Raw genomic sequence first — 26,701 nt, 5'->3', positions numbered from 1 at the left:
GTCAATCACTCTAATGCAAGTGCTTTTTGGACCTTTTTCAGAAGAGGTAGAGGTAGAGGTGTTGGGAAGGAAGAGGTTTCACCTGGATCATTTCCTTGATCTGGTTTTCATAAATAATTGCATCACCCCACCTAAGAATGTAACAAATCATAGATTGTGAATCCAAATGAGTAGTTAAGGCACAAAACGGAAGACACCAGACCAGTTTTGCCACCAAAGAAAAGGCTGGGTGTAACAGCACCCAACATCAATAGGAAGCTTTATCTCAACGATTTTGTCAGGCTGGGGATTGCCTTTCCTCCTGCAGGTAACATAAAGCCTGCACCAACTCTCAGCTGTGGGCTCTGGCTCATTTGACAGAAATGCCGTCATCTCCACACCTGATGTGGATAAAATCTGTGAAGGTGAGGGACCAGGTAATGCAGAAGTTGTGACTGCAGATGCCTGCTCAGAGATTACTTCAGTTCTGAAGCAGCTGAAGTGATCTCTCCTACCTTATAGAAGCATGGCATTGAAGTATGGTAACAAAATGGCATTTTATTACCATTTTCAATGCTCCTGATTAAAGCATGCTTTTTGTAAACATTCCAACATTTGATTTCTACTTATATGAATTACCATGGAAACCAAACTTTTATTGGCCATGCTTGCATACTGAAGGGTGGAGAATTCTAAAAGCCTCTGTGATATGCAGTACAGTTGATGTTGAAGTGCAATTGCCATGAGAACTGTTAATGCTAGCTACATGGACTGCTGAACCCATCTATGACTTGTAGCTGTTGTGCATATTTCCATATACTTTTTCCCGACTTCTTTTTTTAATAGTAGCATTGCTTTTTTTGCTCCAACAAGAGTTTTCGGTTCTTTAGTTTATGTAGGGTCACTTGTTTCCTAATTTTTAAGTATTTCCTACTCATAAAATGTAAGACAGGGGGGTTTTGTTATTGTTTTATATTGCCAGACTCTTGCCTGTTAAACATTACAACTTACTGAGTTATTTTAGAGCTTCAGCTACAGCTGGTTTTAAGTACTTATTATTATTATTTTAGAAATAAGTCCTATTCTGTATTTTTATTTCTTTTGCTGAAAACAAACAGATGACACTGATTTAGACAAAGTTTCCCAGTATACAGGTATCAGGGGAAACATATGGTCTGCCTTACCCAGCTTTGCTGCCTCCCCACCTACTGGGTAGGACCTAAGTGAAGGAACATTTCAGCCAACATATCACAGGTCCTTCAGAGCAACAGTTTGACCGCAAGAGCAAAGTTGCAGCTTTCCATACTCCTAGGCTTCACGTTCCCTCGGGAGATTTTTGCAGACTTTACTTACAGTTTTTCCCACTTAAAAGGAAAAGGAAGATCATGTGAGGTAAAGGGAAAGCTGGCTGCTATTGGTTCTGGCGGTGGCAGAATTAAAAGTAATTTTCAGTTCTACCAACTGTGAACATGTCCTTAACTCTGCATTTATTACACGTATATGCCTTTATTTTTTTAAGTGAGTGTAATTCTCCTTGCTTGCTCAGAAAACAAAACAGGTTCAGTGCTAGTGGAAAATGAAACACTGGGATGTTTGTGGAGGCATCACAGAAGAGACCATCTAGGTTCTGGCCTTTTAGGGTAATTTGTCTCAAAGCTTGTCTTTTTATAGTAAACTAGAATAGACACCAGGACAGTCAAGGGTGCTTTGTTTTAATATTCTCTAGTATTGTGGGTGTCACTATACAGATTCCAGGTATTAAAGAGTTATTACAAAGTTTATATTGTAATAAAGTTACGGTTCTAGCCAAGTAAAATATCCCCTGGAATATGTGAGGCAGGAAGTGTACGACAGCAAACCCCGTTTCCTCGTGGCAGTGGTTTTACCTGGCCGAACGCTGGCTGAGCTTTGACCCATCCCGCAGGACCCCTGCACAACAGGTTAAGTGCTGCTACTCCCGAATTTCCTCTCTGGGAAACAAATGGGGAAAGGTAGAGTGACGAGCCCACACAGCACGAAACAAGATCGCTGTGCGGGATACTCTGGCTCGCTGCCCTGAGTCCTCTCGGCTGGCTCGCATCTCTCAGCGCCGGGTTTTCCTTACCAAGCCTGACACTGCACAGACGCTCGGAAAGCGAAGCTTGGTTATGCGCCCTGGGCTGCCAGCACCTAGTGATCCCGGGCGAGGGACGACCCCTCCCCGGAGGCTTTGTCCCCTTCCTTTTCCCCTTGTAACAGCTCCAACCCAGCCGGTGGCCTCGCTGCCTCTGTCACTGAGCAGCCTCCTGAGCCAGGACTCCTGAAGGGTCCGGGGTGGCATCTCCAAACGCGGATGGCGAGACGCGCTGCTCTGGCAAACCCGCTTTGCCGAGCTGGTGCTGGTTTGTAGCATTGCTTTGGTGTGAAAACCCCCTCCAGCAAGGGCCAGCCGGGCTCGCCAGCCCGTTCCCTGCTTTGGGAACAGCAAAATGCTGGTAGTGGCAGCTGCATCCTTCGGTGATGCATGGGGACTGGACGGGGGTGTTTTGGGAGCCCCGCGTGTGTATACACACGAGGGAATCTATGTATTACACACGTACTTTCATGGGTGTATTTTTCTCAGGTAAGAGAAAATCGTGAATTACAGGACACCTCAGGCAGAGGCAACAGCACGGTGTGACCCCGGGCTGGCTGAGGGCAGGGGCGCCCCAACCAGGGAACGGAGGCAACCCGGCTCCGCTCCGGGATCGGGGGGCGCAGGACAGCCCCCTCTGAAACGCGGCTTCCCCGGGGATAAGGAAGAGGATCAGGAGGATGAGGTGGAGGGCGGGCGCAGGTAAAGCGCACCCCAGCCCTAGGCACGGAAAATGGGGCCCGCGCCCTTCCAGCGCCGCCCTGTTTGCTCAGCTAATCTCGCGGGCAGGAAATTGCCTGGCGACTCATATTTATGGATCGTGAAGAGCTCCATGGCCGCCCCTCCGGGGATATCCCTGTGCCCGTTTCCCGGTGCTCGCCCGTCCACCCCTGCTCCGTCCCTTCCCCGCCATCCCGGCTGCCCTTTGCCCGCCCCGCTCCCGCGACCCCGGCCTAAGAGGAGCGAACCATTCAGCCCGCGGGGGTGCCCCGGCCCCGCCGGGGGGCGGGCGCTGCGGCGGGGGGCGGCTCCCGGGAGCGGCGGCGCTCCTGCAGCCGGGCGGGCGGCGGGGACCGGGATGCGCGGGGAGCGGCGGCGGGAGGCGGCGGTGAGTGCGGGGAAAGCGCCGTCCCGTGGGGCGAGTGAAGCCCTCCCGGGCCGCAAGGATGGGAAGAGGCGGCGGGGCCCCGCGGGGATGGGATAGAGGGTCCCCCTCGGGCACGCAGAGCCTGGGCTGACGGCGGCTCAGCTGCTCGCAACCGTCCCCGTTTTTTGGGCTACTTTTAAGGGAGTTTGGGCCACCACTCCCATCCACTCCCCCGCCTCCGGTCCCTTCTCACGTCTGACGGGTGGGGGCGGTGGGGTCTCCCCTTGCGCCTGGCTCGGCAGGGACCCCGCGGCTGAAGGAGACGGGGCTCCCTCCCTATCCCTTTTTTCGCCAGACGCTTCTCCCTCTTTGTCCGGGTGCTCCCCCCGGTTCTGCAGCGTCCCCGCTGGCGAACAAAGCCTCTGCCCCGGGGGCGCCGGAGACATCCGTCCGAGGTCCGAGGAAGCAAGGGAGGAACGGCGGGGCTCGGCTTTGCTTGGTTTGGTTTTCCATTGTAAATAATCTACCTGGTGGAGGGGAAGACGTGGGACAAGGCTCTTTGTCCGCAATCCTTTGTTCGTCTGGTGGCTTATAAAGGCTCCTGCGGCTGTGCGAGGGCTGCCGTGCCCGGCGGGGATGGGTTCCCGGCGCTGAGCCTGCGATGGATGCCGTCTGGCATCGCTGGAGTTTAGCAACAGGATCCCGGCGTTACGGCGGATCGGTTTGCGGAAATCGGGGGTTTGGGCTCCATCTCCCCTGACAGATTCAGAGCTCCTAAGTCCCCCCTCGTGTAGCCCTGTCAGCAGCCGGGTGGGATTCGGCGGCGCCCGGGGCCCCGCGCTGGTGGTGAGTTCAACTTGGAGATCAGAGCTTTTCTCGAGAGGTACCTGCTGCCGACGAGCAAAGGGAGGAACGGGCTGGAAACTACGGTCCTCGCTCCTTCTTCTCCTGCCCCAAAGCTGCCTGAGGAATTTACCCGTGTGCAGAAGTGTAAATAGACTCTCTGCGCTTACATAAAGACACAAGAGATGGGCTTTCTGCTCCTGCCACTGAGTGCTTGATCTCACACACATGGCTTTTGTCACCAGTTCCTTTCCCCACAAATGCTCATCTTGTCAACCTGTCATCTTGTCTCTGTGCCTTGACTCCGCACGTGCCCGAATCCTCTGAGTCTGCATCTTCGGGGCATCTGGGTGAACATGTTGCCAGTCAGAACATGGTGAATATTTTATTTCTGTGCCATACCTTCCCTCTCCTTTGGAGGAAGAGGGACACAAGAGCAGCCTTTTTTGCAAATTTTCATGTTTAGTGAACTTTTTAGTTTTTGCATTCTCTATAGTCTTGTGGCTAATGTTCTCAAAAATATGTTATTGACATGGGAAAGGATCAGAGATGGGAGGAAGTAAGGCATGATAGAATGGAGTTGCAAAGGGTGAGGATGGGCTTGCTTTCCCACAGCAGAAGGAAGCAGTTTAGGAAATAAAGGAGATTAAGTGATCAGAAGGTGGGAGAGAGACCTTTGCTGTCATGGGGAGGGGTAGTCTGAACTAAGAGGGTTACAGAAAAAGAAATACCTCTAGGGTTGTCAAGTAGCATCCTACCATTTCTGCATAGCTCATTTTACACAGTTCCTTTTCTACACCGGCAATTTATTCTGCCTCCATTTTGACAAATGCTAAATCCACTCATTAGTGTGTCTCTTTTTACTGAGGAAATGGAAATCTTTGTTATCAGCCAGGGCAGGAAGAGTGGTCATTTTTTCCCCATTTTTTTACTGTCTATGCTTATCAGATACAATTATCAGCCATATCCTTGGAAGTAGTCAAAGGCATCAGTTGACTATTGCTGAGAAGGAACAAAGCCCATCGTGAAAAATTTGAAGTATTTTGGGTTTAGATAGGAAGTGGATATTGGGTGAGCTAAAGGTTGTAGATCCATCTTGAGGCTGGAGTTGGATCAGAAGGACTCAAGATGCTTAAATGGGAAGATCTTTTTTGTCTTTTCTGCTTGAAGATCCAGAGAAAAGCTGAAATAATCAAAGTAGGCAGGTGCTGGTGATTGTTAATGAAGAGATTAATGCTGTGTTCCCTGCATAAGTAGTGTATTATTTCCATTTTAATTTGTTAAAATGAATGGTTAATTCTGGTGTGGAGCAACTGCCAGCAAGGCAAACAGTGTTTCCCACTGAATTAAATAAGCAGCTGTAAAATTATGTTCTGGGTATTTTGAGCAGGTGTTGTTCATTTAGGATTCGTTTTAGACTTGTGGAGCACATCCAAGATGACACAAAAATCCAAGGGGAGTTTTCCCCTGCAGAAAGAAGGTCCTTCAGAGGCTACAGTAGAGTGAACTGTGGAAATATGACCAAGTTTGGATATTTTTCTTACTCCGGTCTCATGCAGGTGGAGTCAGTTTTTAAGTGAACCGTTTCTTTTAACATCCTTTATTATAGTAAAGGGTGTAACTGCAGGTGTAGCACCTCTGTCCCTCGCCCGAGGGAACACAGCAGCCCTGGGACCTGCTGATGATAAATGCCACCCCATGTTGGCACAGGCAGACCCGTGGCTTGGTGGCACAGCGGCCACGGCGGATGCCACTCGAGCTGTCACGGCCGTGGTGCGGTTTGCCAAGCGCGTGTGATGAGAAGCATTTAGTCTGGGGGCATGCTTGCTGCCCTGAGAGTGCTGGGAAATGAGGAAGCGTTAAAGAGCTAGAGGGGATGTCTGGAAATATGGGGCAAGCATCCGGGGAAGGAGACAAATTGAGGAGAAATGGACGAGTGAAACAGGAGAGACAGAAGCTGTCAGAATAAGTGGGCACTGGAGAGAACTGATTAGCAGAAGGAAGTGACAGGCACAAAGTGGCAGTGAAAGAAATCAGCGCAGAGGAAAACAGATCGGGGGCAAAGGTTGCCTGAGAGTGGGAAAATGCAATAGATGGGAGGAAAATGGTAAGGACATCCAAGAAAAACGAAAAACTGTGGATGAAGCTGTTTTGATTAGTTCTTCTACCTGCTTAGATTTTCTGGGCATTACCTACCTGATCTCATTGAATTTGTCAGGGGTCCCCTAGGGGCAAGTTTGTCTCTTGTAGGATAGGAACAGAGAAACTTCTTTAAAAGGTCTTTCTGCTCTTGTACAGACAGAATTTCTGTTCGTGTATGATATGAATTTGGATACATAATTGGTTTGCACTCAGTCCCCTTCCTGAAATTTTAGATGAAGAAAGTCTGTATTTATTTGGCTTCAGGAGTGAGAATTATATTGGTCTAGAGTATTTAAGTGTATTTATTTGTACACCAGCTATGTTGTTTGGTTTGGGTTTTCTTAGTCTGCACAGTAAGCAGTCACAGCCCGCCAGCAGAGCTTTCTGTTTGCCATCTCTAAGCAGTCACAGCCCACCAGCAGAGCTTTCTGTTTGCCATTTCTGTGTGAAACTTTTAAGTTTCAGTTTGCAAATCTTTTGAGCATACTCAGCTTTTCAATAGGAAAGGAGTTAATGAAATAGCGTCAGAATGATACGAGAAAGCTTGTCACTACTGTCATGAGATGATACAGTCATTGGGTCAGATAACTGACCCTGGAGCTTAACTACCAGAAAGGTACCAAAATAGAAAAGATGACTATGACTGGAGTTTGGCTTGTCCTCTTTCAACCCTGTTTTTCTGCATGATGAAAGGAGTTCATTGTTTTTACAGAAATCTCTTCTAGTATGTTTCTACCTGTCCGAGGCTTTTGTTCAAGCAGAAAAGAATTAACTCTCCTTCTTCCTTCAGCTTATCTCAGTGAACTACTCCAGATGAAATGGTGATTAGTATGGCTGTAAGGTAAGGAGGAGGCAGTGATATCTTCTAAAGTAATGCTGTTTGAGTAGGTGGCCTAGTATCTTGTCTTACCAAATGCATAGGAATTAGTTTAGATTCATTGGAATCAGTGATGTAATAGTTTCAGTTTCAGGTAAGAGTAGCTGTTATGGCACAAAAGTTATAAAGCTTCAGCATTTTCCCCAGCATTTTTATTTGTGTCTCATATGTCAATGGCTTGACCCTCAGTTTGTAGTCACCCAACTCCAGTATTTACATGGTAATGAGTGTTTTCATTTTGATGCACATTTAAAATTGTCAGCTCTCGTGACCTGATTAAAATGATTATGTCCATCTATTGGAAAGAGCAGTTGATGTGACAATGCCTGCAACATCAATCCTTATCAAATAGGAGAGAATCATGTTTTAATAGTAAGAGTAATTAAAAATATAATATTTAAGTGCAATTTTTGGAGTAGTCAGGTGGGTTATTAAAGTAAAATATATGTGGTTTATGAGGGGGATAATGTTACTTAGCGTGATTTCTGTTGCACTGTTTTATTTTTCCTCCTTCTCCAATATCCAACGTGATAATTTCTCAGAGGAAGAGGTAAGCCATAAGAGTGACTTCCTCTGCCACTCCCTTTTCCACATCGGAAGCCTGCAGGATTGCAAGGGAGTGACTAAGTCAAATATGATTCACAGATACTTGATTTTTAATTTATTTAGTGTTGCTGAAGGTGCCAAGCTGTGAGTTTTAGGAACTAAAACACTCTTTGCCTGTAACCAGACCTTATGCTCACTTGCATGCAAGGACCTATGTATGTGTTGCAGGATTTATATCTTGAAAAGAGAGAGACTGTGCAGATTCCAGGGCTGTGCTGGCAAGAAATCAGGTGTAGTTTGGGGTCTAGTGTATTATGTTGTGGGGGAGGAGTAAGATGAAATGAAGATGTTTAGGGCAACCTTTAGATCACAGCCTTGCTGAGTTGTCCAGTTTTTGGCAGTGATGAGTTTGCTGTCTCTTAAGGAGGTGTCCTTTCGTGGGTACAGAATCTCCACCAAATTATGCAGGTGCCTTTCTGTGAATATATTGTTTTAATATGACAGTGAGCATGAGAAAAGGTAGATTTCTGTGTGTTTTGGAGGTAAACAGTAGATTGCAGTGAGTTTTACTTTGCCATTAGATTGAGCCTATCAAGACTTTTGTTTGTAAATAAGCAGAGTAAGTCAGGAATAAAACCAGGTTTGATTTAATCAAGAGTGAGTTCATTGTCCTCAGATTATGCAGGACAAAGGTAAATCAGCTTGGTGATGGAACAGTCTGTTTATGCACGTAGGCGTGCTAAACTGTGGGAAAATGAAATCTTCAGACACTGAAGCCATCAGCACTCATTTCACCAAATTTTGTTCAGAGTGTGAAAATTCAAGAGACTTTCTTGTTTCCAAAACAGTGTGTATTTTATTGGAATAGTTGAAACAGACCCTAATCATTTGAAGATCTTGTTGCAGAACAAATGAAGCTCTAATGATGTGCAGACAGTGCCAGTGATGGGCTTTTGTCTTCACCCTCCATCAGCTGGGGTTTCATCTGTTTTCCAAGAGTGGCAATACACTGCTGTAGGGGTTTCTGAAGAGAAATGTCAGAGATAGTAGAGGTGCCAGGAGCTGTAGGGAGCCACTGTTAATGTTCAGTGAGAAACTGAAGATGAAAAAACAATGAAGAGCAGAGAAGCCATACAAGATGGATCACCAAGTTTGAGAGTTTTGTTTAAAACTGTCTATTTTCAGACAGAGAAGCGCCTTGGCGATGCCTGAGGCACTGCAACCCTCTTGATTGGTAACATAAGAGCAAAGTGGGTGCCAGGGCAGGCTCTGCTAAAGGGAGGTGGGTATCAGCCCAGGCAGAAGTAAAGAAGAGGTGAGAAGCCTATGTGCTGGGAAAACTTTGCCCTTAATCTATGGATGAAATGCTGGGAAGTGCTGTGTACACAGGTAGTGTACTTGCAGCTTGGCTGAGCTGCAGCTTTTGGCTCCTACACTAAAGTATCCTGGATTGGGCAGGGGTACAGTTCATTTCTTCCTGGTAGCTGTTACAGCCTTGTGTTTTGGATTTAGTGTGAGAATAATGTTGATAACACACTGATGTTTTCAGTTATTGCTGTGCAGTGTTTCTGTTGAGTCAAGGACTGTTCACCTTCTTATGCCACACTGGTGAGGAGGCTGGGGGGGCATGGGAAGTTTGGAGGGGACGCAGCTGGGACAGCTGACATCCTATGGCATCATAATCAGCATATGAAGCTGGGAGAAGAAGGAAGAAGGGTCTTGAACATTCAGAGTGATGGAACCCTGCTTTCCTAGGGGTTTAATTCCTTACTTTGTTTTGCTTTGTACGTGACTTTTGTTTTATCTATCAAACTGTCATTAATTTAATACATGCTTTCCCTCTTTTAGAATTCTCTCCCCCATCCTGGGTGGGGGTTAGCAAGCAACTGGGGGGCCTGAGTTGCCATCTGGGGTTAAACCACTGCACAAGGGAAAGGAGTTCTTACTGTAAAGCCACCCAGTGTTACAGTATCTTAAAACTGGAATCCTTTGTTTGACTCTCTGCTTGAGTTGTGAATCACTGTTTCTTCTGGTCGTTAGTGAAACAAAACTTAATTTGGCCTGGGCACTGTAGAGATGAAACATGATTGGTAATGCTGTATACATTCACTTCAGATGACTTTATAAACCCCAGATGAAATCATTTTGCTTTGTTCCAGACAAGGCAGAGCGTGGCATGTGATCTGTAACGAGAGTCAGGTTTGCTGGAGGCCCTGCATAACCTCATTGGAAAGAATATGATTTCATGAGAGCAGATATACTGTGGATTTTGAGCTGTTTGTTACTTTAGCGCTTTAATTCATTGATTGTTTCTTGGTTTCGCTCACAGTGGAAAGTTTTTTTAAAAAGTTCTTTTTCCCTTCAAAATCAAATTATCACTTCTCTGATCTCTCATCCTCTAGGAAGGGAGATGTGTAATGAGTTCTCAAACCTGAAATGAAACCATATAAATATTTAACCTTAAAAAAGTTTATTAGCAAACCAAGGTATTCAGCAAATTGAACAAAAGATCGAATTTTTAATTTCATAGAAACCCTGCTCTCCTTAATGTTTGTCACATTGATTAAGTAGTAGCTGTCACCTCACAAGATAAAAAGGATGGGGCTTTTGCTGATCTTAACCATAAATCAGTAATATTAGAGACATGGGAAATGCAATGAATCTTCCTGTCTTTTTAACCAACCCTTTGTTCTGTCTTCTAATTCAGAGTTGTCCGTGGTTTGTTTTTCTGTTCAATGATACGGTGACATCTTTGTTGCAGACAACTGTGAAATGTTGAGTGTCACTAGTTTTCTGTGTCAAGTTGAACGTGGCCTGAAAAGTTAAAATCTTGGTTCTTTTCTGGGGACCTCTGGGCACAAAGTGCAGTATTTTTATAGAGAGGACACAAGCGATATGCCAAGGTGTCAACACCGTGGCAGTATTAACTGGATTTGTGTCCGGATCCTTCAGTGTTTGGTCCGCAGACAGGTGGGAGAGTCACTGTCGCCTTGTGCTGGGCTCAGCTTCCTGGAGCTGCAGCTGTGCCAGGGGTCCAGGGGCAGCCCCCAGCCCTGCTCTAGCAAAGCTGGGTGCCTGGGATGCTGTGGAGGCTTTGAATTTGGAGGATCTGAGACAAGCTGGAAGGAAGTAGGGAAGGGGTCAGTCCATGGTTTGGAAGACAAATGAGGTAAAAAGGATGGCAAATGATTCATGTCAATAAAATAACCTTTTGAGGATGAGAGTTGGGTTGAAAAGCTCTCTGCTGCCCAGGTTCTTTCCTGTCAGTTGCTCTGGAGAACTTCAGTCCTGTTGTGCTGGAGAGCGTGGACATGTGGGTGAGTCCCTCCAGGAGCTGCAGCGCTCTGGAGGGTCTCCTGTTCTCTGGCTCCTTGGAGAGTAGTGCCATTTTCAGGGAGCAGTGGATTATGTGATCTTGGAGGAAGCTGCATCTTGCTGTGAGGAGCAGAATGTGCACAGTAGGGTTAAAACTTTCCTTAGGACTGAGAAATGACCTCTACAGAGAAAGAAAAAGCATTGCAAAGTGAGGCCAGCACAGGGGGATTCCTGGGGGAACAGAGTGAAAGGACAGGGACTGGGCCCCCCTTGGGAGAGCAGCTTGCAGGGGGCAGGAGAGGCAGAAGCCAGAGGTCAGAGAGAAGGAGCCTCCCTCTGCAAGGATCAGCAGCCAGCTCCCTTCTCCCAGGGCTGTCCTCCCAGGAGAATAACATGTAAAAGCATGGCACGGAAAGTCAGTGCACCACAGACCTGCAACCTTGGGGCTGTGATGACTGCAGTTAATTAAATAGGTGGCTTGTCTCTAGACAGCCCCAGACATCTGTCTCCATTCTTCACTTGTTTTTCTGACACATTTCTATTTGCTTGTCCAGAGCTAAGCCCAGAGGACCTACAGATGGTTGCCATTAATTTTGTCACTTGATGCAATTTTAAATTTTTTTTCTCAACCTTTTAAAAACAGATGTATATAAAAAATAAATAAATCTTTTAATAGAGAAACTCACTAGAGGTCTTCTATTTGGATTTAGGTGTAATTTTATTTTTTATTGGCTGGGATTCAATTTTGGCATTTCCTTTAAACCAAGTCTCTCTTGTAGCTATATCAGTTTTTAATTTGATCTTAAATAAACTTTTAAGATTCCCATTGCATTCCTTGTCTGGCTTCTTTGGAAACTCAGGAATCATTGCATGCCAAAACATTTCCTTTGTTTTGGATCACGTACCTGGTTTTGCATAGGTTTATTCATGATTGCAGGATGCTGGTGTTGCGTGGGTGAATGTGGGCTATGGGCTTTCCAAATAAAGTCTTCAGCAGCAAAGTGCAACCTTGTTGGTGATTTCTTAAGGAAGCCTCAGGATTGCAGACAGAACTCAGGAGCTGTGGCTAGTAACTGCCTGTACAGAGTCAGGATCATAGATAATGGCTTGTTATCAAAATTAATTATATGTACTTTTAAACAGGTAAACCAGCTGCAGACAGGTTTGGTACTTCTTTTTTTTCCACAGTCACCATATTAAACGTGGAGTGTGCTTTCCAAATATCTTTTAACATATTTCTCCTTGAGTTGTCTCTGGAAATTTTACCATAAGAAAAGTCAATTGTGTTCTATATTATGGACTCGAAAAAATGTTCCCACAACACAATTCTTAACACAATGCCTTTTTTTTTTTCCTTTCTTTTACTTTATTTGCAGGTCAAAATTTATCTGGTTCACTCAAATTAGTGTCATTTTAACCACTCTGTAGAAGAGAAATATGATGCCAAACAGAAGTAACCTCTCCTCCTTCCAGAATGTTGGATCAGGTAATCAATTAAAATGAAGTTTGTTTGTAATGCACTAAGATATTTCAGAATTTCTAATTGACTTTGGCCCTTTAATTCTTCTGACACATGGATAAGATCAGTGCTCTGTTCTTATTCCATGTCTAACTCCATTTACCAGGCAGAACAAGGCCACAGCTGGATATGCTGCAGACAGCCAACCCTCCCCCATCACTTCAATGCCTGTCTGGAACAGATATCAGTGACCCCCAGCTAAACAACTTGGGAAAGGAAGAAAAGGAATGAGGGAGGGAAAATAAAATAATTTTTAAAAAAAGAGAAGAATTTCCTTCTGTAGCTCCAGGCAGCAAGTACTTTGCTAAACAGAGGACCCTTGTGCTGAGCATGAATGCTGGGTCTGACCTGGATGCAGGATGGGTTCAGGGCACATCATGAGCCGAAGCTCCCATCTTCAGTCTCTATAGTTGCATGCTAAGACAGCATCAGCCAGGATGTGTAACACATCCTGGCATATTCATCAAGTTTCTACTCAAACATTACCCTAAAAATAAAGAAAACAAACAAGATCTGGTTGGTGGGAAGCAGCTATGTTTTATTTAAACATGTGCTGTTGTCCAACTGGGATTTAACTGTATGACTGTGGGCACTGTGGTGCTGGAAGCAAAAACATGGAATAACTGGCATAAGGAACAGCAGAGAAAAGCTGAACTGGAGTGGCTACATGAAAGTATCATGACCTTTGCTTACTGTACTTGCTTGGATTTCAAGTACAATGAACCCCTCACTGCTGTGGTGAACAGGCATGAAAGTTTCCATGAGCTAACTTGTTTTTTGGCAAAAGCATCCAGTCTTTGAAGGATTAAATGTGCCCTACTGCTGTTGCAAGGGAGTAATGAACAATTATTAATGTCCCATTAATATGTCTGCCAAGCTATTTATAGAGGAGCCAGTGAGAGTTTTGCAAAAATATTTCAACTTAGCTGTGTTAGTTAAGGTTTGGACAGTACAATTTTCATATGAAATTAGATTTCAGTTTAAAGAGAGATTTGGAAGAGGGGAGGAGAAAGAGAGACTGAGATAGAAATTAGGGTCAGTTTTACAATGAAAGGTTCAGTATAAAATGCATGTACATTGTGCTTTACATCTGGGCTCTTAAATAACTTCTACATCTTATTCCTTTTCCTTGAAACACCACTAATATGATGAATGTTTGATTTATCCAGATGACGTTTTCTTGTCCTGACAAGAGTTCTTTTGAATTTGGCCACATTTATCCTTTTGTTCATTTGAACTTCTTCATTGCTGTTATCAAAATTTATGAAAATAGCTAAAAAATTTCAAGTAAAATATCACAATATAAGAAACTGCAGTTACTCTGCTCAAACTGGTGATGGTGTGATGGAGAACCCTGTAAACTCACTGGTTCAAAGGCAGCATAGATAGTTGTATCGTCATAGTAAGTGTATGATAAATAAATATAAATATAATATAAATCCCATAATTAGGGCCAGCATAAAAATATTAAATTCTGTGTAGTGGTAGACTTGACTTTTAGTTTTGAAGGTGCAACTTAATGCTTTTGTTGACTACCAGAGCTTGTAATTAACAACTACTTAACCAGGTCCACTATGGTCAAGAAGGGATGTTGTATTTTACTTTGATTTTTGTGTTTGTGTTCCCTAATGCTGGCTCCTTTTATCTTCTGCCTATTCAGTTCCATTAGTAATGATGGTTACCTTTGTTCTCAAACTTCCAGCTTTTTTCCCTAATAACCCAGGAGATCCTGTTGTTGCATGCCTGGGCTGTGCAGGGGTAGCCGGGGCAGCAGAGGACTGCTGATGCCCTGAACAGGGGTGAATTCCCTGGTGTTTTGCCTTGTCAGCAAGGAAGGTCCCAGAAACCAGAACCCCTGTGAAGAATGCATCGCCACCTTCCACAAGATCTGAACCTAGTGATTCTCAATGAAACCAGGTCATGTGAGCTCTGGTGGCAGGCAGGAATCCCACACTCTTGTCTCTTGGTTCATATGATTGAAGGGGTACTTGGACTAAAGTATTGCCTCCAAGGACATTCAGGGCACTTTACACATTAGATTTTCCCACCAAGTGACAAGCTGAAATTCAGTTTCTCATGAGGAAGCTGAAGTCACAGGTGAAATGTGACTGAGCCAAGAGTAGATCCCAGATTTGACCCTTATTTTCAGAAACAGCACTTGCTGGCACTGCTGTAACTGACACTCAGGAATGCTTTATTAGTTTTAAGTTTAGACTAGCACAGCCCAGGAGCTGCTGTAAATGTTAATGGTGTCATTTCTGCATCAGCTGAGGTCTAAGTGTAAGCCTGCTGGGGGTCCTGATAATCTCCTGCAGTAACTGGCATGGTCAGGAGCTGAACTCCTTTCTTCGCTTTTGGAAAAGTGGAGCTCAGAACTGTATGCTAGAGTTTGATACATTGATGAACAACAACATCCAACAAAGCAAAGGCTTTTTTGGTCTGTGCTCTCTTCCTGAGTATAAATTAGATTTCTGAAAAATCATTAGGATCTGTAACCTTCCCCCCAGCAGTATTTTTAGTACTCATGGGGTTTTGGTGTTTTGAATGAAGTCATGCAGCCTAGCATTCTGCTCCCTTAAGGTTATCTTTTAACCAAAGTGCTCCTTGCAGATGTAGTTACAGCCTTGTTTTTTTAAAGCAATGAGCTGAAATATCTTGAAAAATGTGCCTTGGTTTTGCATCTTCCTATTAAGCTTTGCAGGACCATCCACAAAGAAAGGTGACAAACTCCTACTGAGGTTTAAATCGAGCTCACTAGTGTATTGGGGCTCAGATGCACTAGCTGCACAGATTAAAGGAAGAGGTGATCCAGAGCAGTATCTTATGTCTTTAGCCCTGGGAGACCTGAGCTGGATTCTTTACTCTCCTGTCTGCGTTGCATATTCTCCCTGTGCCTCAGTTCCTCAGCTGTAAAACATCAGGCCAATAATTCTTCCTTACTTCATGGATATCTGAAGGGGCTCAGGACCATAAAGGCTGAGATACAGGATCCTGCAATGGATAGGGCAGCAGAGAAAGTCTAGCCTCTTTCCAATTGTGTTGCTGATTTTGGTATGGTTTTTTGCCTCTACCCCTTCTTTTTCAGTCTCCCATCTTTTCGAGAAACAGATGGGAAAATTGTGCATCTTCTCCTTTGCTTAGTGATCTGAGACACATTTACTACAAGCACAGTAATTATAGCAAAAAGTGTTCATGTTATTTTGCTGGCATGCACATGCAAAAGGCTACACACTTGCTAAATTTTTTTCTTGTTTTGTCTTCTTTACAGATTCCAGTAAGATTATGGCTGACTATAGCCACTCACAAAAACAGATGGAATTACAAAATGCTAGTTTGGGAAAGGGTTCTGTGGCGAATTCCCTTGAAAATGGTCTCCAGGATATTATGGAAAACCTCAACACGAAGAAATATTCGTCAACTCTTAAATTTAAAACAAATGGGGACTATGCTGGCTCTTATTTAACCCTTTCACAGCCTATGCCAATTAAACCTAATCCTTCCACCAGTGTTAAAAATACACACTCTATTAATAAAATTCAAGGAGGCAAGCAGTTCCCCTGTGAAAGCCCATATCTTCCAGATAAAAGCATCTCTGTAAAGCATTTGGGGTCTATATCAGGTATGTCTCCATCCCTCAGCGGGTATAGTTCAGGAAGGACAGATTTTGACATTCATGCCAGCAGAGAAAATGAAAAATCCCTTGGGCACATGGATAAGTTTCACTACTCAAAGTACAGTCAGAGAAATAAATCTTATGACAACATCTACTTCCCAGGAATGCTGGATTCAAAGAAGATCTCAGGCTCTCTACTGACTATGTGGAGTGGAAGCTCGGGGAACGAGGTAATGCTTTCACCTGGTAGCAATTCTGGGGCAGCCAGCGTGCCTTCTAGCCCAAAGCAAGGCAGGAGAATGAATGCTGAAAACAGTCTGGCCCTTCACATAAAGCCAGTTAAGTACAAGGATGGGATGATGGAAACTCTGGGTTCACGGCCTAGGAAATACTCTGGTGGATCTCTAAGTCATATGGGAATGTACAGTCGTTCTCTACCCAGACTTTATAAATCAACAGAAAACCAGCTGGTGCCATTAAGTTTGCCCCCCAGAAGCTCTCTGGGTAACAGTAAAAGGAAAAAACTTGGAGAAAAAGATCTACCTCAGAATGCTTTTGATGCTGATAATTACCTGAATTTTTCTTCTTGCATCTCAGGGATTTCACCACGTGTAAACTCTGTCTCTGGGAGTAATCCCTATGTCAGTTCAACTCTTAGTGTTCCTGCAAGCCCTCGTATTGCTAAAAAAATGCTTTTAGCGCCTTCTTCCCCATATCTCCCTGATGATTTTGATAGACTTGGACTCCCAGGAACAAGTCCCAGTAGTTCTTTCTCCCCAGTGGATTTTGACAGGTCATTCTCTGTCCGAAGAAACCTTTCCAGCAGTTCTGTGGAACTTGATGACCCAGATCTGGAAAGTTACAGACAGACGCCAAATTCTCTGCAGACGTCCATGCGAGAGCGGAAGAACAGCATCAGCTCTATTTCAGGAAGGGAAGACCTCATGGACTATCACAGGAGGCAGAGGGAGGAGCGACTTCGGGAGCAGGAGATGGAACGGCTGGTAATTCTTTCTCTTCCTCTTAGCTATCTCTGATATTTAGCATTTGCAAAACACCCCTCCCAGGTCTAGCCATCAGGAAGATACAGCAAAGAATAAGCTGCTCTGTTTTGAAATTCAAATGCAGCCTGCTCCAGATACTTTGTTTATTATCACAGTCCATGGAGCTGATGCTTTCAAAGCATGCTGCTTGGATAGACAGTACCATTCAGCCACCCTGAAGAAATGTGGGAACCCACATTTAAATACACATGTAAATTATGTTCAGTTATCCTGGGGGCTGTGTTAAAATGTCTGCGTACATAAAACCCACAAATTACACTTCAGGGATCCTGTGGGACTCTTTGTTTTAGATGATGCCACTGTTTTGTGATAAGTGGGCAAAGAAAAAGAGATTCTGCTATAAACTGCTCAGCTTTGTGTGCTGCAGAGTCAGGTATACATTGATGTGGACTAAACAGCCATCATCAGGGCTTTTTCTGCTCAGTTTACATTTTTTCCTTCTAAGCATGTTCATTAAAATAGAGGCCTCCTTGCTTCTCCCCCTCCCAAGATGGAGAGTAGCAGAGGACAATTTCTCTCTTTGTCTCAGTCAGTATAAAGCAGTGCATACTGCCTCAGCTTGGGATTATCTAGGTAGTAAAATGTAATTTATGTATTACTGCAACAGTTTGTGGGTCGGGAAAATAAAAAGGTCTTCAGAACCCCGAGATGTTTGAAACAGTTTTGTATTGAAACTGTCTCTGGAAGAACACATAACACATAATTCTTCCAAAGGGTTTTCAAAGTGGCTTTGGGAATCTCTGACTCTAGTAACATGCATTCATATTTTAGCATCCACATAGAAACAGAGGTCATTAGATGGGCCAGTTGGTGTTCCTGAGTCTTAAATTTGAGACATCAACTTTACATTTGGGTGCCTTAATTCACATCTTACGAATTTGAGCAAAATGGCAATAGGATACTCTTAAACCTGTCTAGTGTGCATACAGACAGCAAAGCTGCAGGAAAATTTACTTTCTTGGCAGGCTGGGGGTAAAAAGCCATGAGGAGGATCGATGCAGGGGTAGTGGGAGTGTGGGAGCAGAGGATGCCTGTCAACGACCTATAGCAATGACTTGGTGCCTGTGCAGGGCCACAGTTCCCGTGTTGAACCGTACAAGTGAGCAGGTTCATGCTAAAGAATTGTAACCCAGTGAGATGTCTTCCCCCCTCCCGATCTCACCTGTGTCCTTCATGCAAGGTCGTGAGGGGCCTGTTACACAGACTGGAGTCTGCCTTTCCCCCCCATTCCACTGATCACTGTCATTTATAAGGTGCACGCTGTTGTTTGCCAGATGTGAAAAAGTTAGTCTTTGCCTGCTCAAAGGCTGTAGTGTCAAGGCTCAGGTGTGAGAGGGGGGCAGGCACTGCCCCCTCCCAACTCCATGAGTGTCAGGGCAAGTCCACTTCTGTCCTGCTTTGCTCCCCAAAACCTCTGCTGGATCCCCTTGAAGCTGCAGCTTCTCAGGAGCAGGGACTGGGCTCCCCAGGGCAAGAAGGACCAGCTGTGAGTGAAATTGCTGGGTGACTTAGGACAAAGATTTTGGGAAACATCAGAAGAAATGTTGTTTCTGCCTCTACTTGCTGCCTTTTTCCTACCATTCCTCTGCTCCTTTCAGTAATCTCCTAGTCCTGGTGTGTTGTGTGTGCAGTGGTGATTTCTTCTTTGCTTCTTATCAAAAGGTTTTGCAAGCAGTCACGCTGTAAAACCTGAGATAATCAGTCATAAAAGCAACGTATTTGTATTTCAAAGAGAACAGCCTTCTTTTTTGTTGTTGTTTTAATTATTATTTGTAGTGATGCAATTTTTATTATTTGTTACTGGGTTGTTTCAGTATTCAGTGATGCTTATAATCGTTATGGTCTTATGTTTGGATGAATTGGCTACATTCCTGCTCCTCGATATTTCCTCTTGCTCAACAACACTTCCTTCAAGTCCCAATTCTTCAAAGAGAGAATTTGCTTACTTGAATTTGTTTTCTCAAAACTTTTGAAAACAAGATGATGTTTTGTGTGTTGTATATAATTTGAACATGGAGGATTTTCTTCCTGCTTGAGCTCATCTTATCCTCAAGATACTGCTCCATACCTGCTCCATTCTCCATTTGCTAGAGCTGTCTGGTGGGGGAGTGAAATATCAGGACAGTGCTTCATTCCAATGGTTTGAGAGTCTGAAAAATGCTATAAGCAGGTTTCTAGACCTCTGAGAAGTAGGAAGATATATATTAATAAATCCACACATCAGTTCTTTGTACATTAGGGCTTGTCCTGTTCTGGTGTTACTTTATTTTGTCCTTCTGTGTGGATCCCTGTCCAAGTGATAGTCAAGGATCTGTCCAAACAGAGTCTTGATATATCCGACCAGAGCTTTCAAAGAAAGTTTGCCCTTGTGTACTGACATGGGCAAAGAATCCATGTCTGCTCATGTCTCTCTTTTTTATGGGGTTGGGGAAGATGTGAATAAAAAACCCCAACTAACGAAGCAGTCATGGATATCAAAACTGTTTTCTCTGAGCTTTCTGTTCTGTGTAAAAGCACAGGCTGATGAGCTGGAAGGTAAATGGTAGGGGAAATGTAATCTCTCTGTGCACTAGTGTCATGATTTTCCATACTGGGTTTTTGAAGCACGGTAGGGAGAAGAACAGTGTAGGAATACTCAAATAAGTCCATCAGAAAAATAACACCCTTTTTTAGAAAACTAGACTGCCCTGTGGCCCAGATAAGAAGTGGAGAGTATCTTTCTTTGCACCAGAACTGTCCCTGTAGCTATTCTGCTGGCACAGAGTGGCTTGAAAGTGTTTTATTTGATAGCTGATATTCACTTCTGGACTTCTTTTGGTAGTAAAATCCATGCACTCATTGCAATCTGACCTGGTATCTGCCCTTGAACTCTTCTGTTTACTTACACTTGTTTACTTTTTCTTTTCTCATAAATTATTCTATGAGATTTACTTGTGTTTAGTTTGCTTTAAAGTGTCAGAGGCACCTCTGGAAGTTTGCGTTTAGAGCTGCTGCTGCTGCAGCCTGCGTATGAAAACAAATGATCTGCTGTCATTTCCCAAAGAGATAACCAGAGATTTAAAAAAAAAAAAAAAAAAAAAAATAGTAAAAATATGCAAGTTAGGTTTTTTTTCTTTAATTATTTAAAAGTCCAAGTTTTAATTTGTTCCTGTGCACCAAATACAAAAGACACAAATGTACTTGTGTAAGATTTGGTGTTTTTCCATATCTGTTTCTTTAGATCTGATGTCTGTGGTTGGGATCACATAAATTAGCTGAAGACTGGTGCCACTTCTGCTTTGCCAGTCTGTTCCTTTGTGGCTTGAGGAGCAGGGGGAGCTGTCATTCTCCTTCCTGCCATCCCTGTGGCGCTGGTGCTGGGGGCTGGTGGGCAGTGGGAGCGGGTGGGGCAGCACAGGCTGCTCCTGACACGTGCAGCAGGGTCGCGACCTGCTGCTGCTTCCTCTGCAGCCCAGCTGACTGGACATCGCATCCTGGCATGGGGATGGTCATACCAGCTGTACACAAGTAGAAGCTGGAGCAGCTATTGCTGACACTAGCCCTGGAGCCTTATAAACAAGGGAGAAGGTTAATGCTGTGATCTAATAATGTTCAGTGTGATTCAGTTAGTCTTTTTTTTAAAATTATTATTTAAAGAGGAAATCTCACTTTTTTTTTTTTTTTTTTTTCCCCTGTCTAAGATGAAAACCCAGTAGTGGCAGCTGCTGGAACTAAGAGGGGCTCTTTTTTTTTTTTTTTTTTTTCAGCCGATGGGGTGGTTGGGAGTGGAACTGCACAGGCTACATAGTTGGGTAGATATTAAGGGCCATCTGTTTTCTTTGATGTCTGCTTGTTTAAATAGCACTGAAGTTTTCAGTGCTGGTTTTTAGGCAGTGCAGTGTATTTCCTCTAGATGGTGGTAGGTACCTAAAAATTAGATGTGCAGTAGGTTTGGGATGCCTTCCATTGGCCAGCTGTCTGTAGGGATCTGTAAATATACATAAACATTGTTAATGAAATTTTACTAGATCCAGGATTGTACTGGGAAAGGTTTCAATTTATCAGTGCCTGAATGAGCAGTAATAAAATTCAAGGGGCTTATTCCACAGTCCACTTTGTCACAGTCAGAAGAGCACTGAATTTCGTTAGTTTATTTAGAAGTAGGGAATAATGCAGAATATCTCTTCCTGGCTTGCACTGATGCCTTGCAATTTAGTGAGATGTGCTTATGTGAAGGGAAAATGAAATGAAACTATTTTGGAGTTTTTAGGATGGTACTGCTTTAAAATCATGGTTAATAGAGTTTTTTAAATCCTCATAGAGTTTGTGGAAATCCTCATATATATGTTAAATAAATTTATATTGGCACTGTGTCTTTCTATAGACCCTTTTAAGCATAAAGTAGCCAAGCTGTATGTAAAACTGTAAGTGATTAGTTCTTAAAGAATCCCCAACCAAGTAGAGAAAGGCTAGCTTCAAGGTAATTTTTCCCACCACTAGTATTTGACAGTCTCTATGGTGTCACAGAATAGCTACTTAATATCATTTAGTTTTGCAATTGAAAGTGCTGTATAATAGGATAAAACCTCCTACAGAATATAACTAATATTGATGACTCCATAACTTTCCTGGAACATTCAGTTTCAGTTGTGCTGTAATACATTTCTGTGGGGTCTTTAATAAGCCAAAATCTGGATTACATACACTTAATTTTTGCAACTGTATATATTATGCAAATTAACACCACGATCCAGGAAGAAATCAATGACAGGAGACCTGTTCTCATTTACAGAACTTAAGCACTTCTCTGGAACTCTGATCTTCAGGCTCCTGCCCTCAGTGTGGTTTGAAAAGGGGCATCTGCATAGGTACTATGGGGACAGAAGGGCTGAACAACACTGTTATTTTGGCAGCCAGTGGCATTCTCTCAGGAGCAGAGAGCTAATTCTCAGGAAACCATCTGCTCAGCTCCTCCCTGCAGGCTGTCTCTACTGTGTGCCGCTGCTCTCTCCTGCTTTTACCTGTGTGTTTTTCCTGTGCCTGCTCTGGGAAGGAAAGGAGGAGGCACACCTGCTTCTCTGCTGTGACCTGGGCCTCTGCATGCTGCTTCTCTGTGCGGGTGTCTCTGCTGTCAGAGCTGCCGCTGAGAGAGGGGCATGAAACACAGGTGCTGCTTCTGAAAGCTGTGCTGCTGGTGGTAACTTCAGAGCTGAAGCACTAACTATAGCAAAACAAGGACTGGCGATGAGAAAACAAACTAATCTGGAGTGAGAAACTGGTGCAAACTGGAGGAAAGGGAAAAGTACACTTGGTGAACTTTTCTCAGTCCCAGTTCAAGTTTATCACTGAAGTAAGCTCCTTAGAAATGTAGGAAAGAAAGGAGAAAGCTTTCTCCAGCCTCTCGTCCATGAGGTAGTGAATGTGCTTGTAAGAAAGAAAGCCTGGGGGTTTTCTGCAGCTCTCTTTCCCAGTCTCTCTGCCTCTTTCCCCCCATCCTTTTTGACTGGCTGATGTTCCCAGCTTTTGCTGAGAAGGTAGTGGTTTGTCTGTCTCAGCAACAGTAGGAAAACACTGTTCTTTGGCAGCTGAAAAGCTTTCTTCAGGCAAAGGGAATCTGGCTGCATGGACTAGCCATAATTCATGTTAGTCTTTGTTACAAGGGATAGACTGCATGTGTATTTTTAATGAAATTTGAGGTTATCCAGTTCCTAATGGCACTTACCTGAAAAGCTTCCTGTTTGCCACAGTTGATTAACCAAGGCTTGCCTTGATATCCAGATATAGCAGCACTTTTACACATTTGTAAAATTCATAAATGTGATATGTGGCAGATGAACAAATCAAGGAATCATGACATGGTTGCTGTTAAAAAAGTGGAATATTTATCTCTGCTATTTTGGAAATGTTTTTACAGTGTACCAGGGATGTCTCTTAATGTCATTGATAATGAATAGCAGGAGAGGATTATTATCTCCTTTTCCCACTCTTATCCTTCAGCACTTAAATTTGCAGCCAGCCATAGGTGATGCGTAGCTTTCTCAAAGCCAGGAGTAGTGAAGCTCCTCAGGCAGAAACTGCACAAGACCTATTGCCCTTTTTCGTAGTGGAGAAGAGAATTACAGAAAATACACAAACGTGTTTGAATCTGTTAGAAAGGACATTTTATGGGGAAACACACTGACCAGTTTACAAGGCTGGACTCAACATCCACCCCTCCCACCAGAGACAATTTTAAATCCATTTCCTGCTTCTGACATACCTTTTTTTTTTCCCTCTGCTTTGTTAAGTCTCACAAATAACTTGGGTGGTATCTCGTGCAAAATTATTGACTGGATTTTCCATGTGCTACTTGTTCTGTGTTCTTCATTGCACGGGTGCTTTCCTAGCTTCCTTCTTCACTGAGAAATTCATTCTGGAAACAGCTACATGCAGGTGCGCTGGAGCTGGAATGAGCTGGCTGAAATGAAATGATGAGAATAGTGTGTATAAAATAACCACAGAGCTTCCTGTCCATAAGCCTCTCAGCACATGTCAAAATAGAAGTGAGAAATATCAGTATTTCTGTAATGTGTCTGAAAGCCCATCAGGAATTTTTTGAAGACTGGTTTTCCTGCAATTTTTAAGCTTTTTCTGAGCAACTGAGACTTGACAGGGGAAAGAAAGGATCCCTTTTTCCCCTGACTGCTCAGCAAAGGGCCGGTTCTCAGCCAAGAGCCCCTCACCTGAGCATTTAGGCTGGAATGAGCAGTGGCCCTGCTTTGAAATTTGCCGTTTCCTATTATTGCCCAAGGGATGGAAGCTTGGCATGAGGTAACTCGATAGAGCCTGTTGTTGCAGGAGGGATGGGACCTGGTGTCCTGGTGTCCATGCTTCCCATCTATAACCATTACGACAGGCACGATGCTGTCACAGCAGGGAGAGCTGCGTAATTACCGGCTGTCCCAGCCAGCGCTTGCACAGGGCTTTAGGAATTGGGTTGCCTGGCCAAAACACTTAGTAAGAGGGAGGATAGCAGCTTTGGAGAGTTATAATTATGTCGACCATTTGGGCTTGAAGGATGTTTGAGAATATGCTGGACCTATTTTGTGGAAAATAGAAGTTTGCAGTTGCTGCCCCGGGCTCCATTATTTCAGCGGCTCATCTCATTACAGGAGGATTCCGAGGAAACCTGCAGTGGGAACCTGGGAATAAGCCACACAAAGGCAAAATTGCTCTCTCGCAGCGCTCTCTTGTTTGGGTACTGCTTGGAAAGGGGTGGGTTCAGACAGGTTCTCCAGCTCAGAGCTCTTAATTGTGGGTGATGTGCATGTGTGGTGTGTACAGCCAGGTAATCTCTCAGTAGCTGTATAAAACTCTGGGTGTGTGTAACCACTGTTAAATTTTCATACAGTGCAATGGCTTGCTGCAGGGAAAGCTGAGGCACGGCATTGCCTGCCCTGTTCTGCTTGATCCTTATCACTTGCTCTTGGGCATAGGAAGTGTTGGGGCTGGCAGAAGTAGCTACTGTGCAAATCCTCTTGGCAAATGTAATGCCAGGTAGAGCTGGGAAAGCAGGTATGTCTGTAGTGGTTCCTGGGGAGGGAGGCTGAGGACACTGCTTTTTTGGCTTTCTTTTTAAATACTACTGTAGATGGATTTCCTAGCAGTCAGAATTCAGATCATTAGTGCAGGTATTAATGCCAAGCTTGGAACTCTCACAATGGTCTTTTTTCCAGCAAAATTTTAAATAGACGTATGGTAAGCAATTTTTTTCTATTTCTTCTTTAATGAAAGTAACATGAAATTACATAAATGCATTACCTCTTAAAAATGAAAAGGTATAAAAAATCCATCTGAAATAGAAGTTATGAGAAACTATGCATACAGTAAAATAAAACAAATATAGCTTGCTAACAGCTGATAAAAGGTATCATAGAGATCTAGAAATCTTTCAGAAATTCAATGTTTATCACAACTTGAAGCATATCAAGTCAAAATGGCACAGCTACTCTGAGTCTCAAGTTTGAAATGTTGGTATGAATCCATAGGGAATTTGAGTAAACTGGTAAATAAAGATTTCCTCCACTTCTGTGCATTTGACAGATATATTTTAGATGTGATGCCTCTTTTTTCTGTTAATGCTCTTAAAACTGTGTTTTTCAAAGTGTGGACTAATTCTCTCAAAAGGAGGAATCACAGTTAACAAAATGGAAAATCTAAAAAAGTCAGGGATGGGTGAGTTCATGGAAAATCCGTACAATATTTTGCAGCTTGGTAGGAATATAGCGTAAGTGTGAAGTGGAACAATTAGTGATTTACGTAGTGAGATCACTGGACATATGTACATACAAATGGGGTATAGACAAAAAACCTCAATAAAAAATTTAAAAGTACATTTCACAGAAATGAATAGCTAGTTAAATAAAATGTCCTAAAACGTATTTATCTTTCCAATGTAGAAAGAGTTAATATTCTTAAAATCTTCTTTAACATTAATTTTGATTTTTCATCTTGCACTGTAATTTATTTATTACAGTTTATTATCTCTAAGTGGTAGATGGACTTCACATGGACTTTAATCCTTCGCTCTAAAACAAAAAACCAAACCCAAAGCAACAAACGAACAAAACCCCAACCCAAACAAAACAAAAAAGCCCAGAAAACTTTTTTAAACTTCATCTTTACTTTAGCTCACATGTGACATTCAGTGCTATTATCTTTCTCTGAACTAGGAACGACAGCGGCTTGAGACAATCCTCAATCTGTGTGCAGAAATCTCCAAACCTGACAGCGACCCTGCTGCAGCTACTACAGTTGCTGATGTTCAAAAAATTAATAAGGAACTTGAAAAACTTCAGCTCTCTGATGAGGATTCCGTGTTCGAAGACTCCCAGATGAATCTGGAAACAAGGTTCAGGAGCCACTTGAAGTCATCTGCAAGCGACTCAGATTTCTCGGAGCTGAGCAGCCACAGCCGCGGCCCTGCTGCCTACCTGCCCTCGCGGGGGCTGAGGGCTGAGGAGCCCTTCAGTGACAGCGCCAAGCCCCTGCCTTTTGCTGCTCCCAGCTTCCTGAAGGACGCCACAGAGTCATCCTACCTAAGCATCACACCAAAGGTAATGCTTTGTAGCAGGGGACAGGGTAATCCAGGCTTGAAATCCTCCTCTAGGAGTTGGCTGTCCTGGTGGGGGCCACAGTCAGGCTGTCTTAGGTATGAGAATTAATCTCAGAACTCATACAGCTTAATAAGCCATGAGATGCAGAAAATATGGCCAGCAAAATGTAGTAGCCAGCAAGTGATTATTCCAGATCTTGTGGAAGCTAATGGTACTGGAAGTTGGGGGTTTTTTTAGTGGGATATACTGTTCAGGAAGAGTTTTAAGATCTTCCAAGGGAGAGGGATTTGCTTGAACAATTACAGCTACTTAAATAAAGAAGGTTTCCAGAACTGCTGAGATGCAGGAGGGAAGGGATACTCTATTGTTTTCTCCCAGCCTGAGGCTCTTGTAAGAGGAGTATGTTTTCTCACACTCACATGGGAGGTGAAGAGGAGTTACCTGAGCTGAATTATCTGTCCGGTCTCCTTTCCTTGAGTTGGACTTGAGCCACTTGCCAGCTCAGTTGTTATCTCTTGGGGATGTTGCA

At 43.7% G+C, this 26,701-nt stretch overlaps 1 protein-coding gene across 6 annotated transcripts in view; it reads left to right on the top strand.

Annotated features, from left to right (window-relative positions):
• Positions 1-3,119: 3,119 nt before the first annotated feature.
• The window catches only part of PHLDB2 (pleckstrin homology like domain family B member 2), a 64,543-nt gene continuing 40,961 nt past the window's right edge, over positions 3,120-26,701 (top strand). For all 6 annotated transcript variants that reach the window (XM_066175004.1, XM_066174980.1, XM_066175008.1 and 3 more), the window contains exons 1-4: positions 3,120-3,200; positions 12,279-12,388; positions 15,690-17,038; positions 25,789-26,172. In XM_066175004.1, the coding sequence (XP_066031101.1) occupies positions 12,340-12,388; positions 15,690-17,038; positions 25,789-26,172 (1,782 nt within the window). In that variant the 5' untranslated portion in view covers positions 3,120-3,200; positions 12,279-12,339. The remainder of the gene's footprint in view (positions 3,201-12,278; positions 12,389-15,689; positions 17,039-25,788; positions 26,173-26,701) is intronic.

Source organism: Chamaea fasciata, unplaced genomic scaffold (genome assembly GCF_029207755.1).
Source record: "Chamaea fasciata isolate MVZ Bird 193981 ecotype frontalis unplaced genomic scaffold, bChaFas1.0.hap1 SCAF_2, whole genome shotgun sequence".
In the NCBI taxonomy this organism is placed as follows: Eukaryota; Metazoa; Chordata; class Aves; order Passeriformes; family Sylviidae; genus Chamaea; species Chamaea fasciata.
This window is presented reverse-complemented; position numbering and strand designations above follow the sequence as displayed.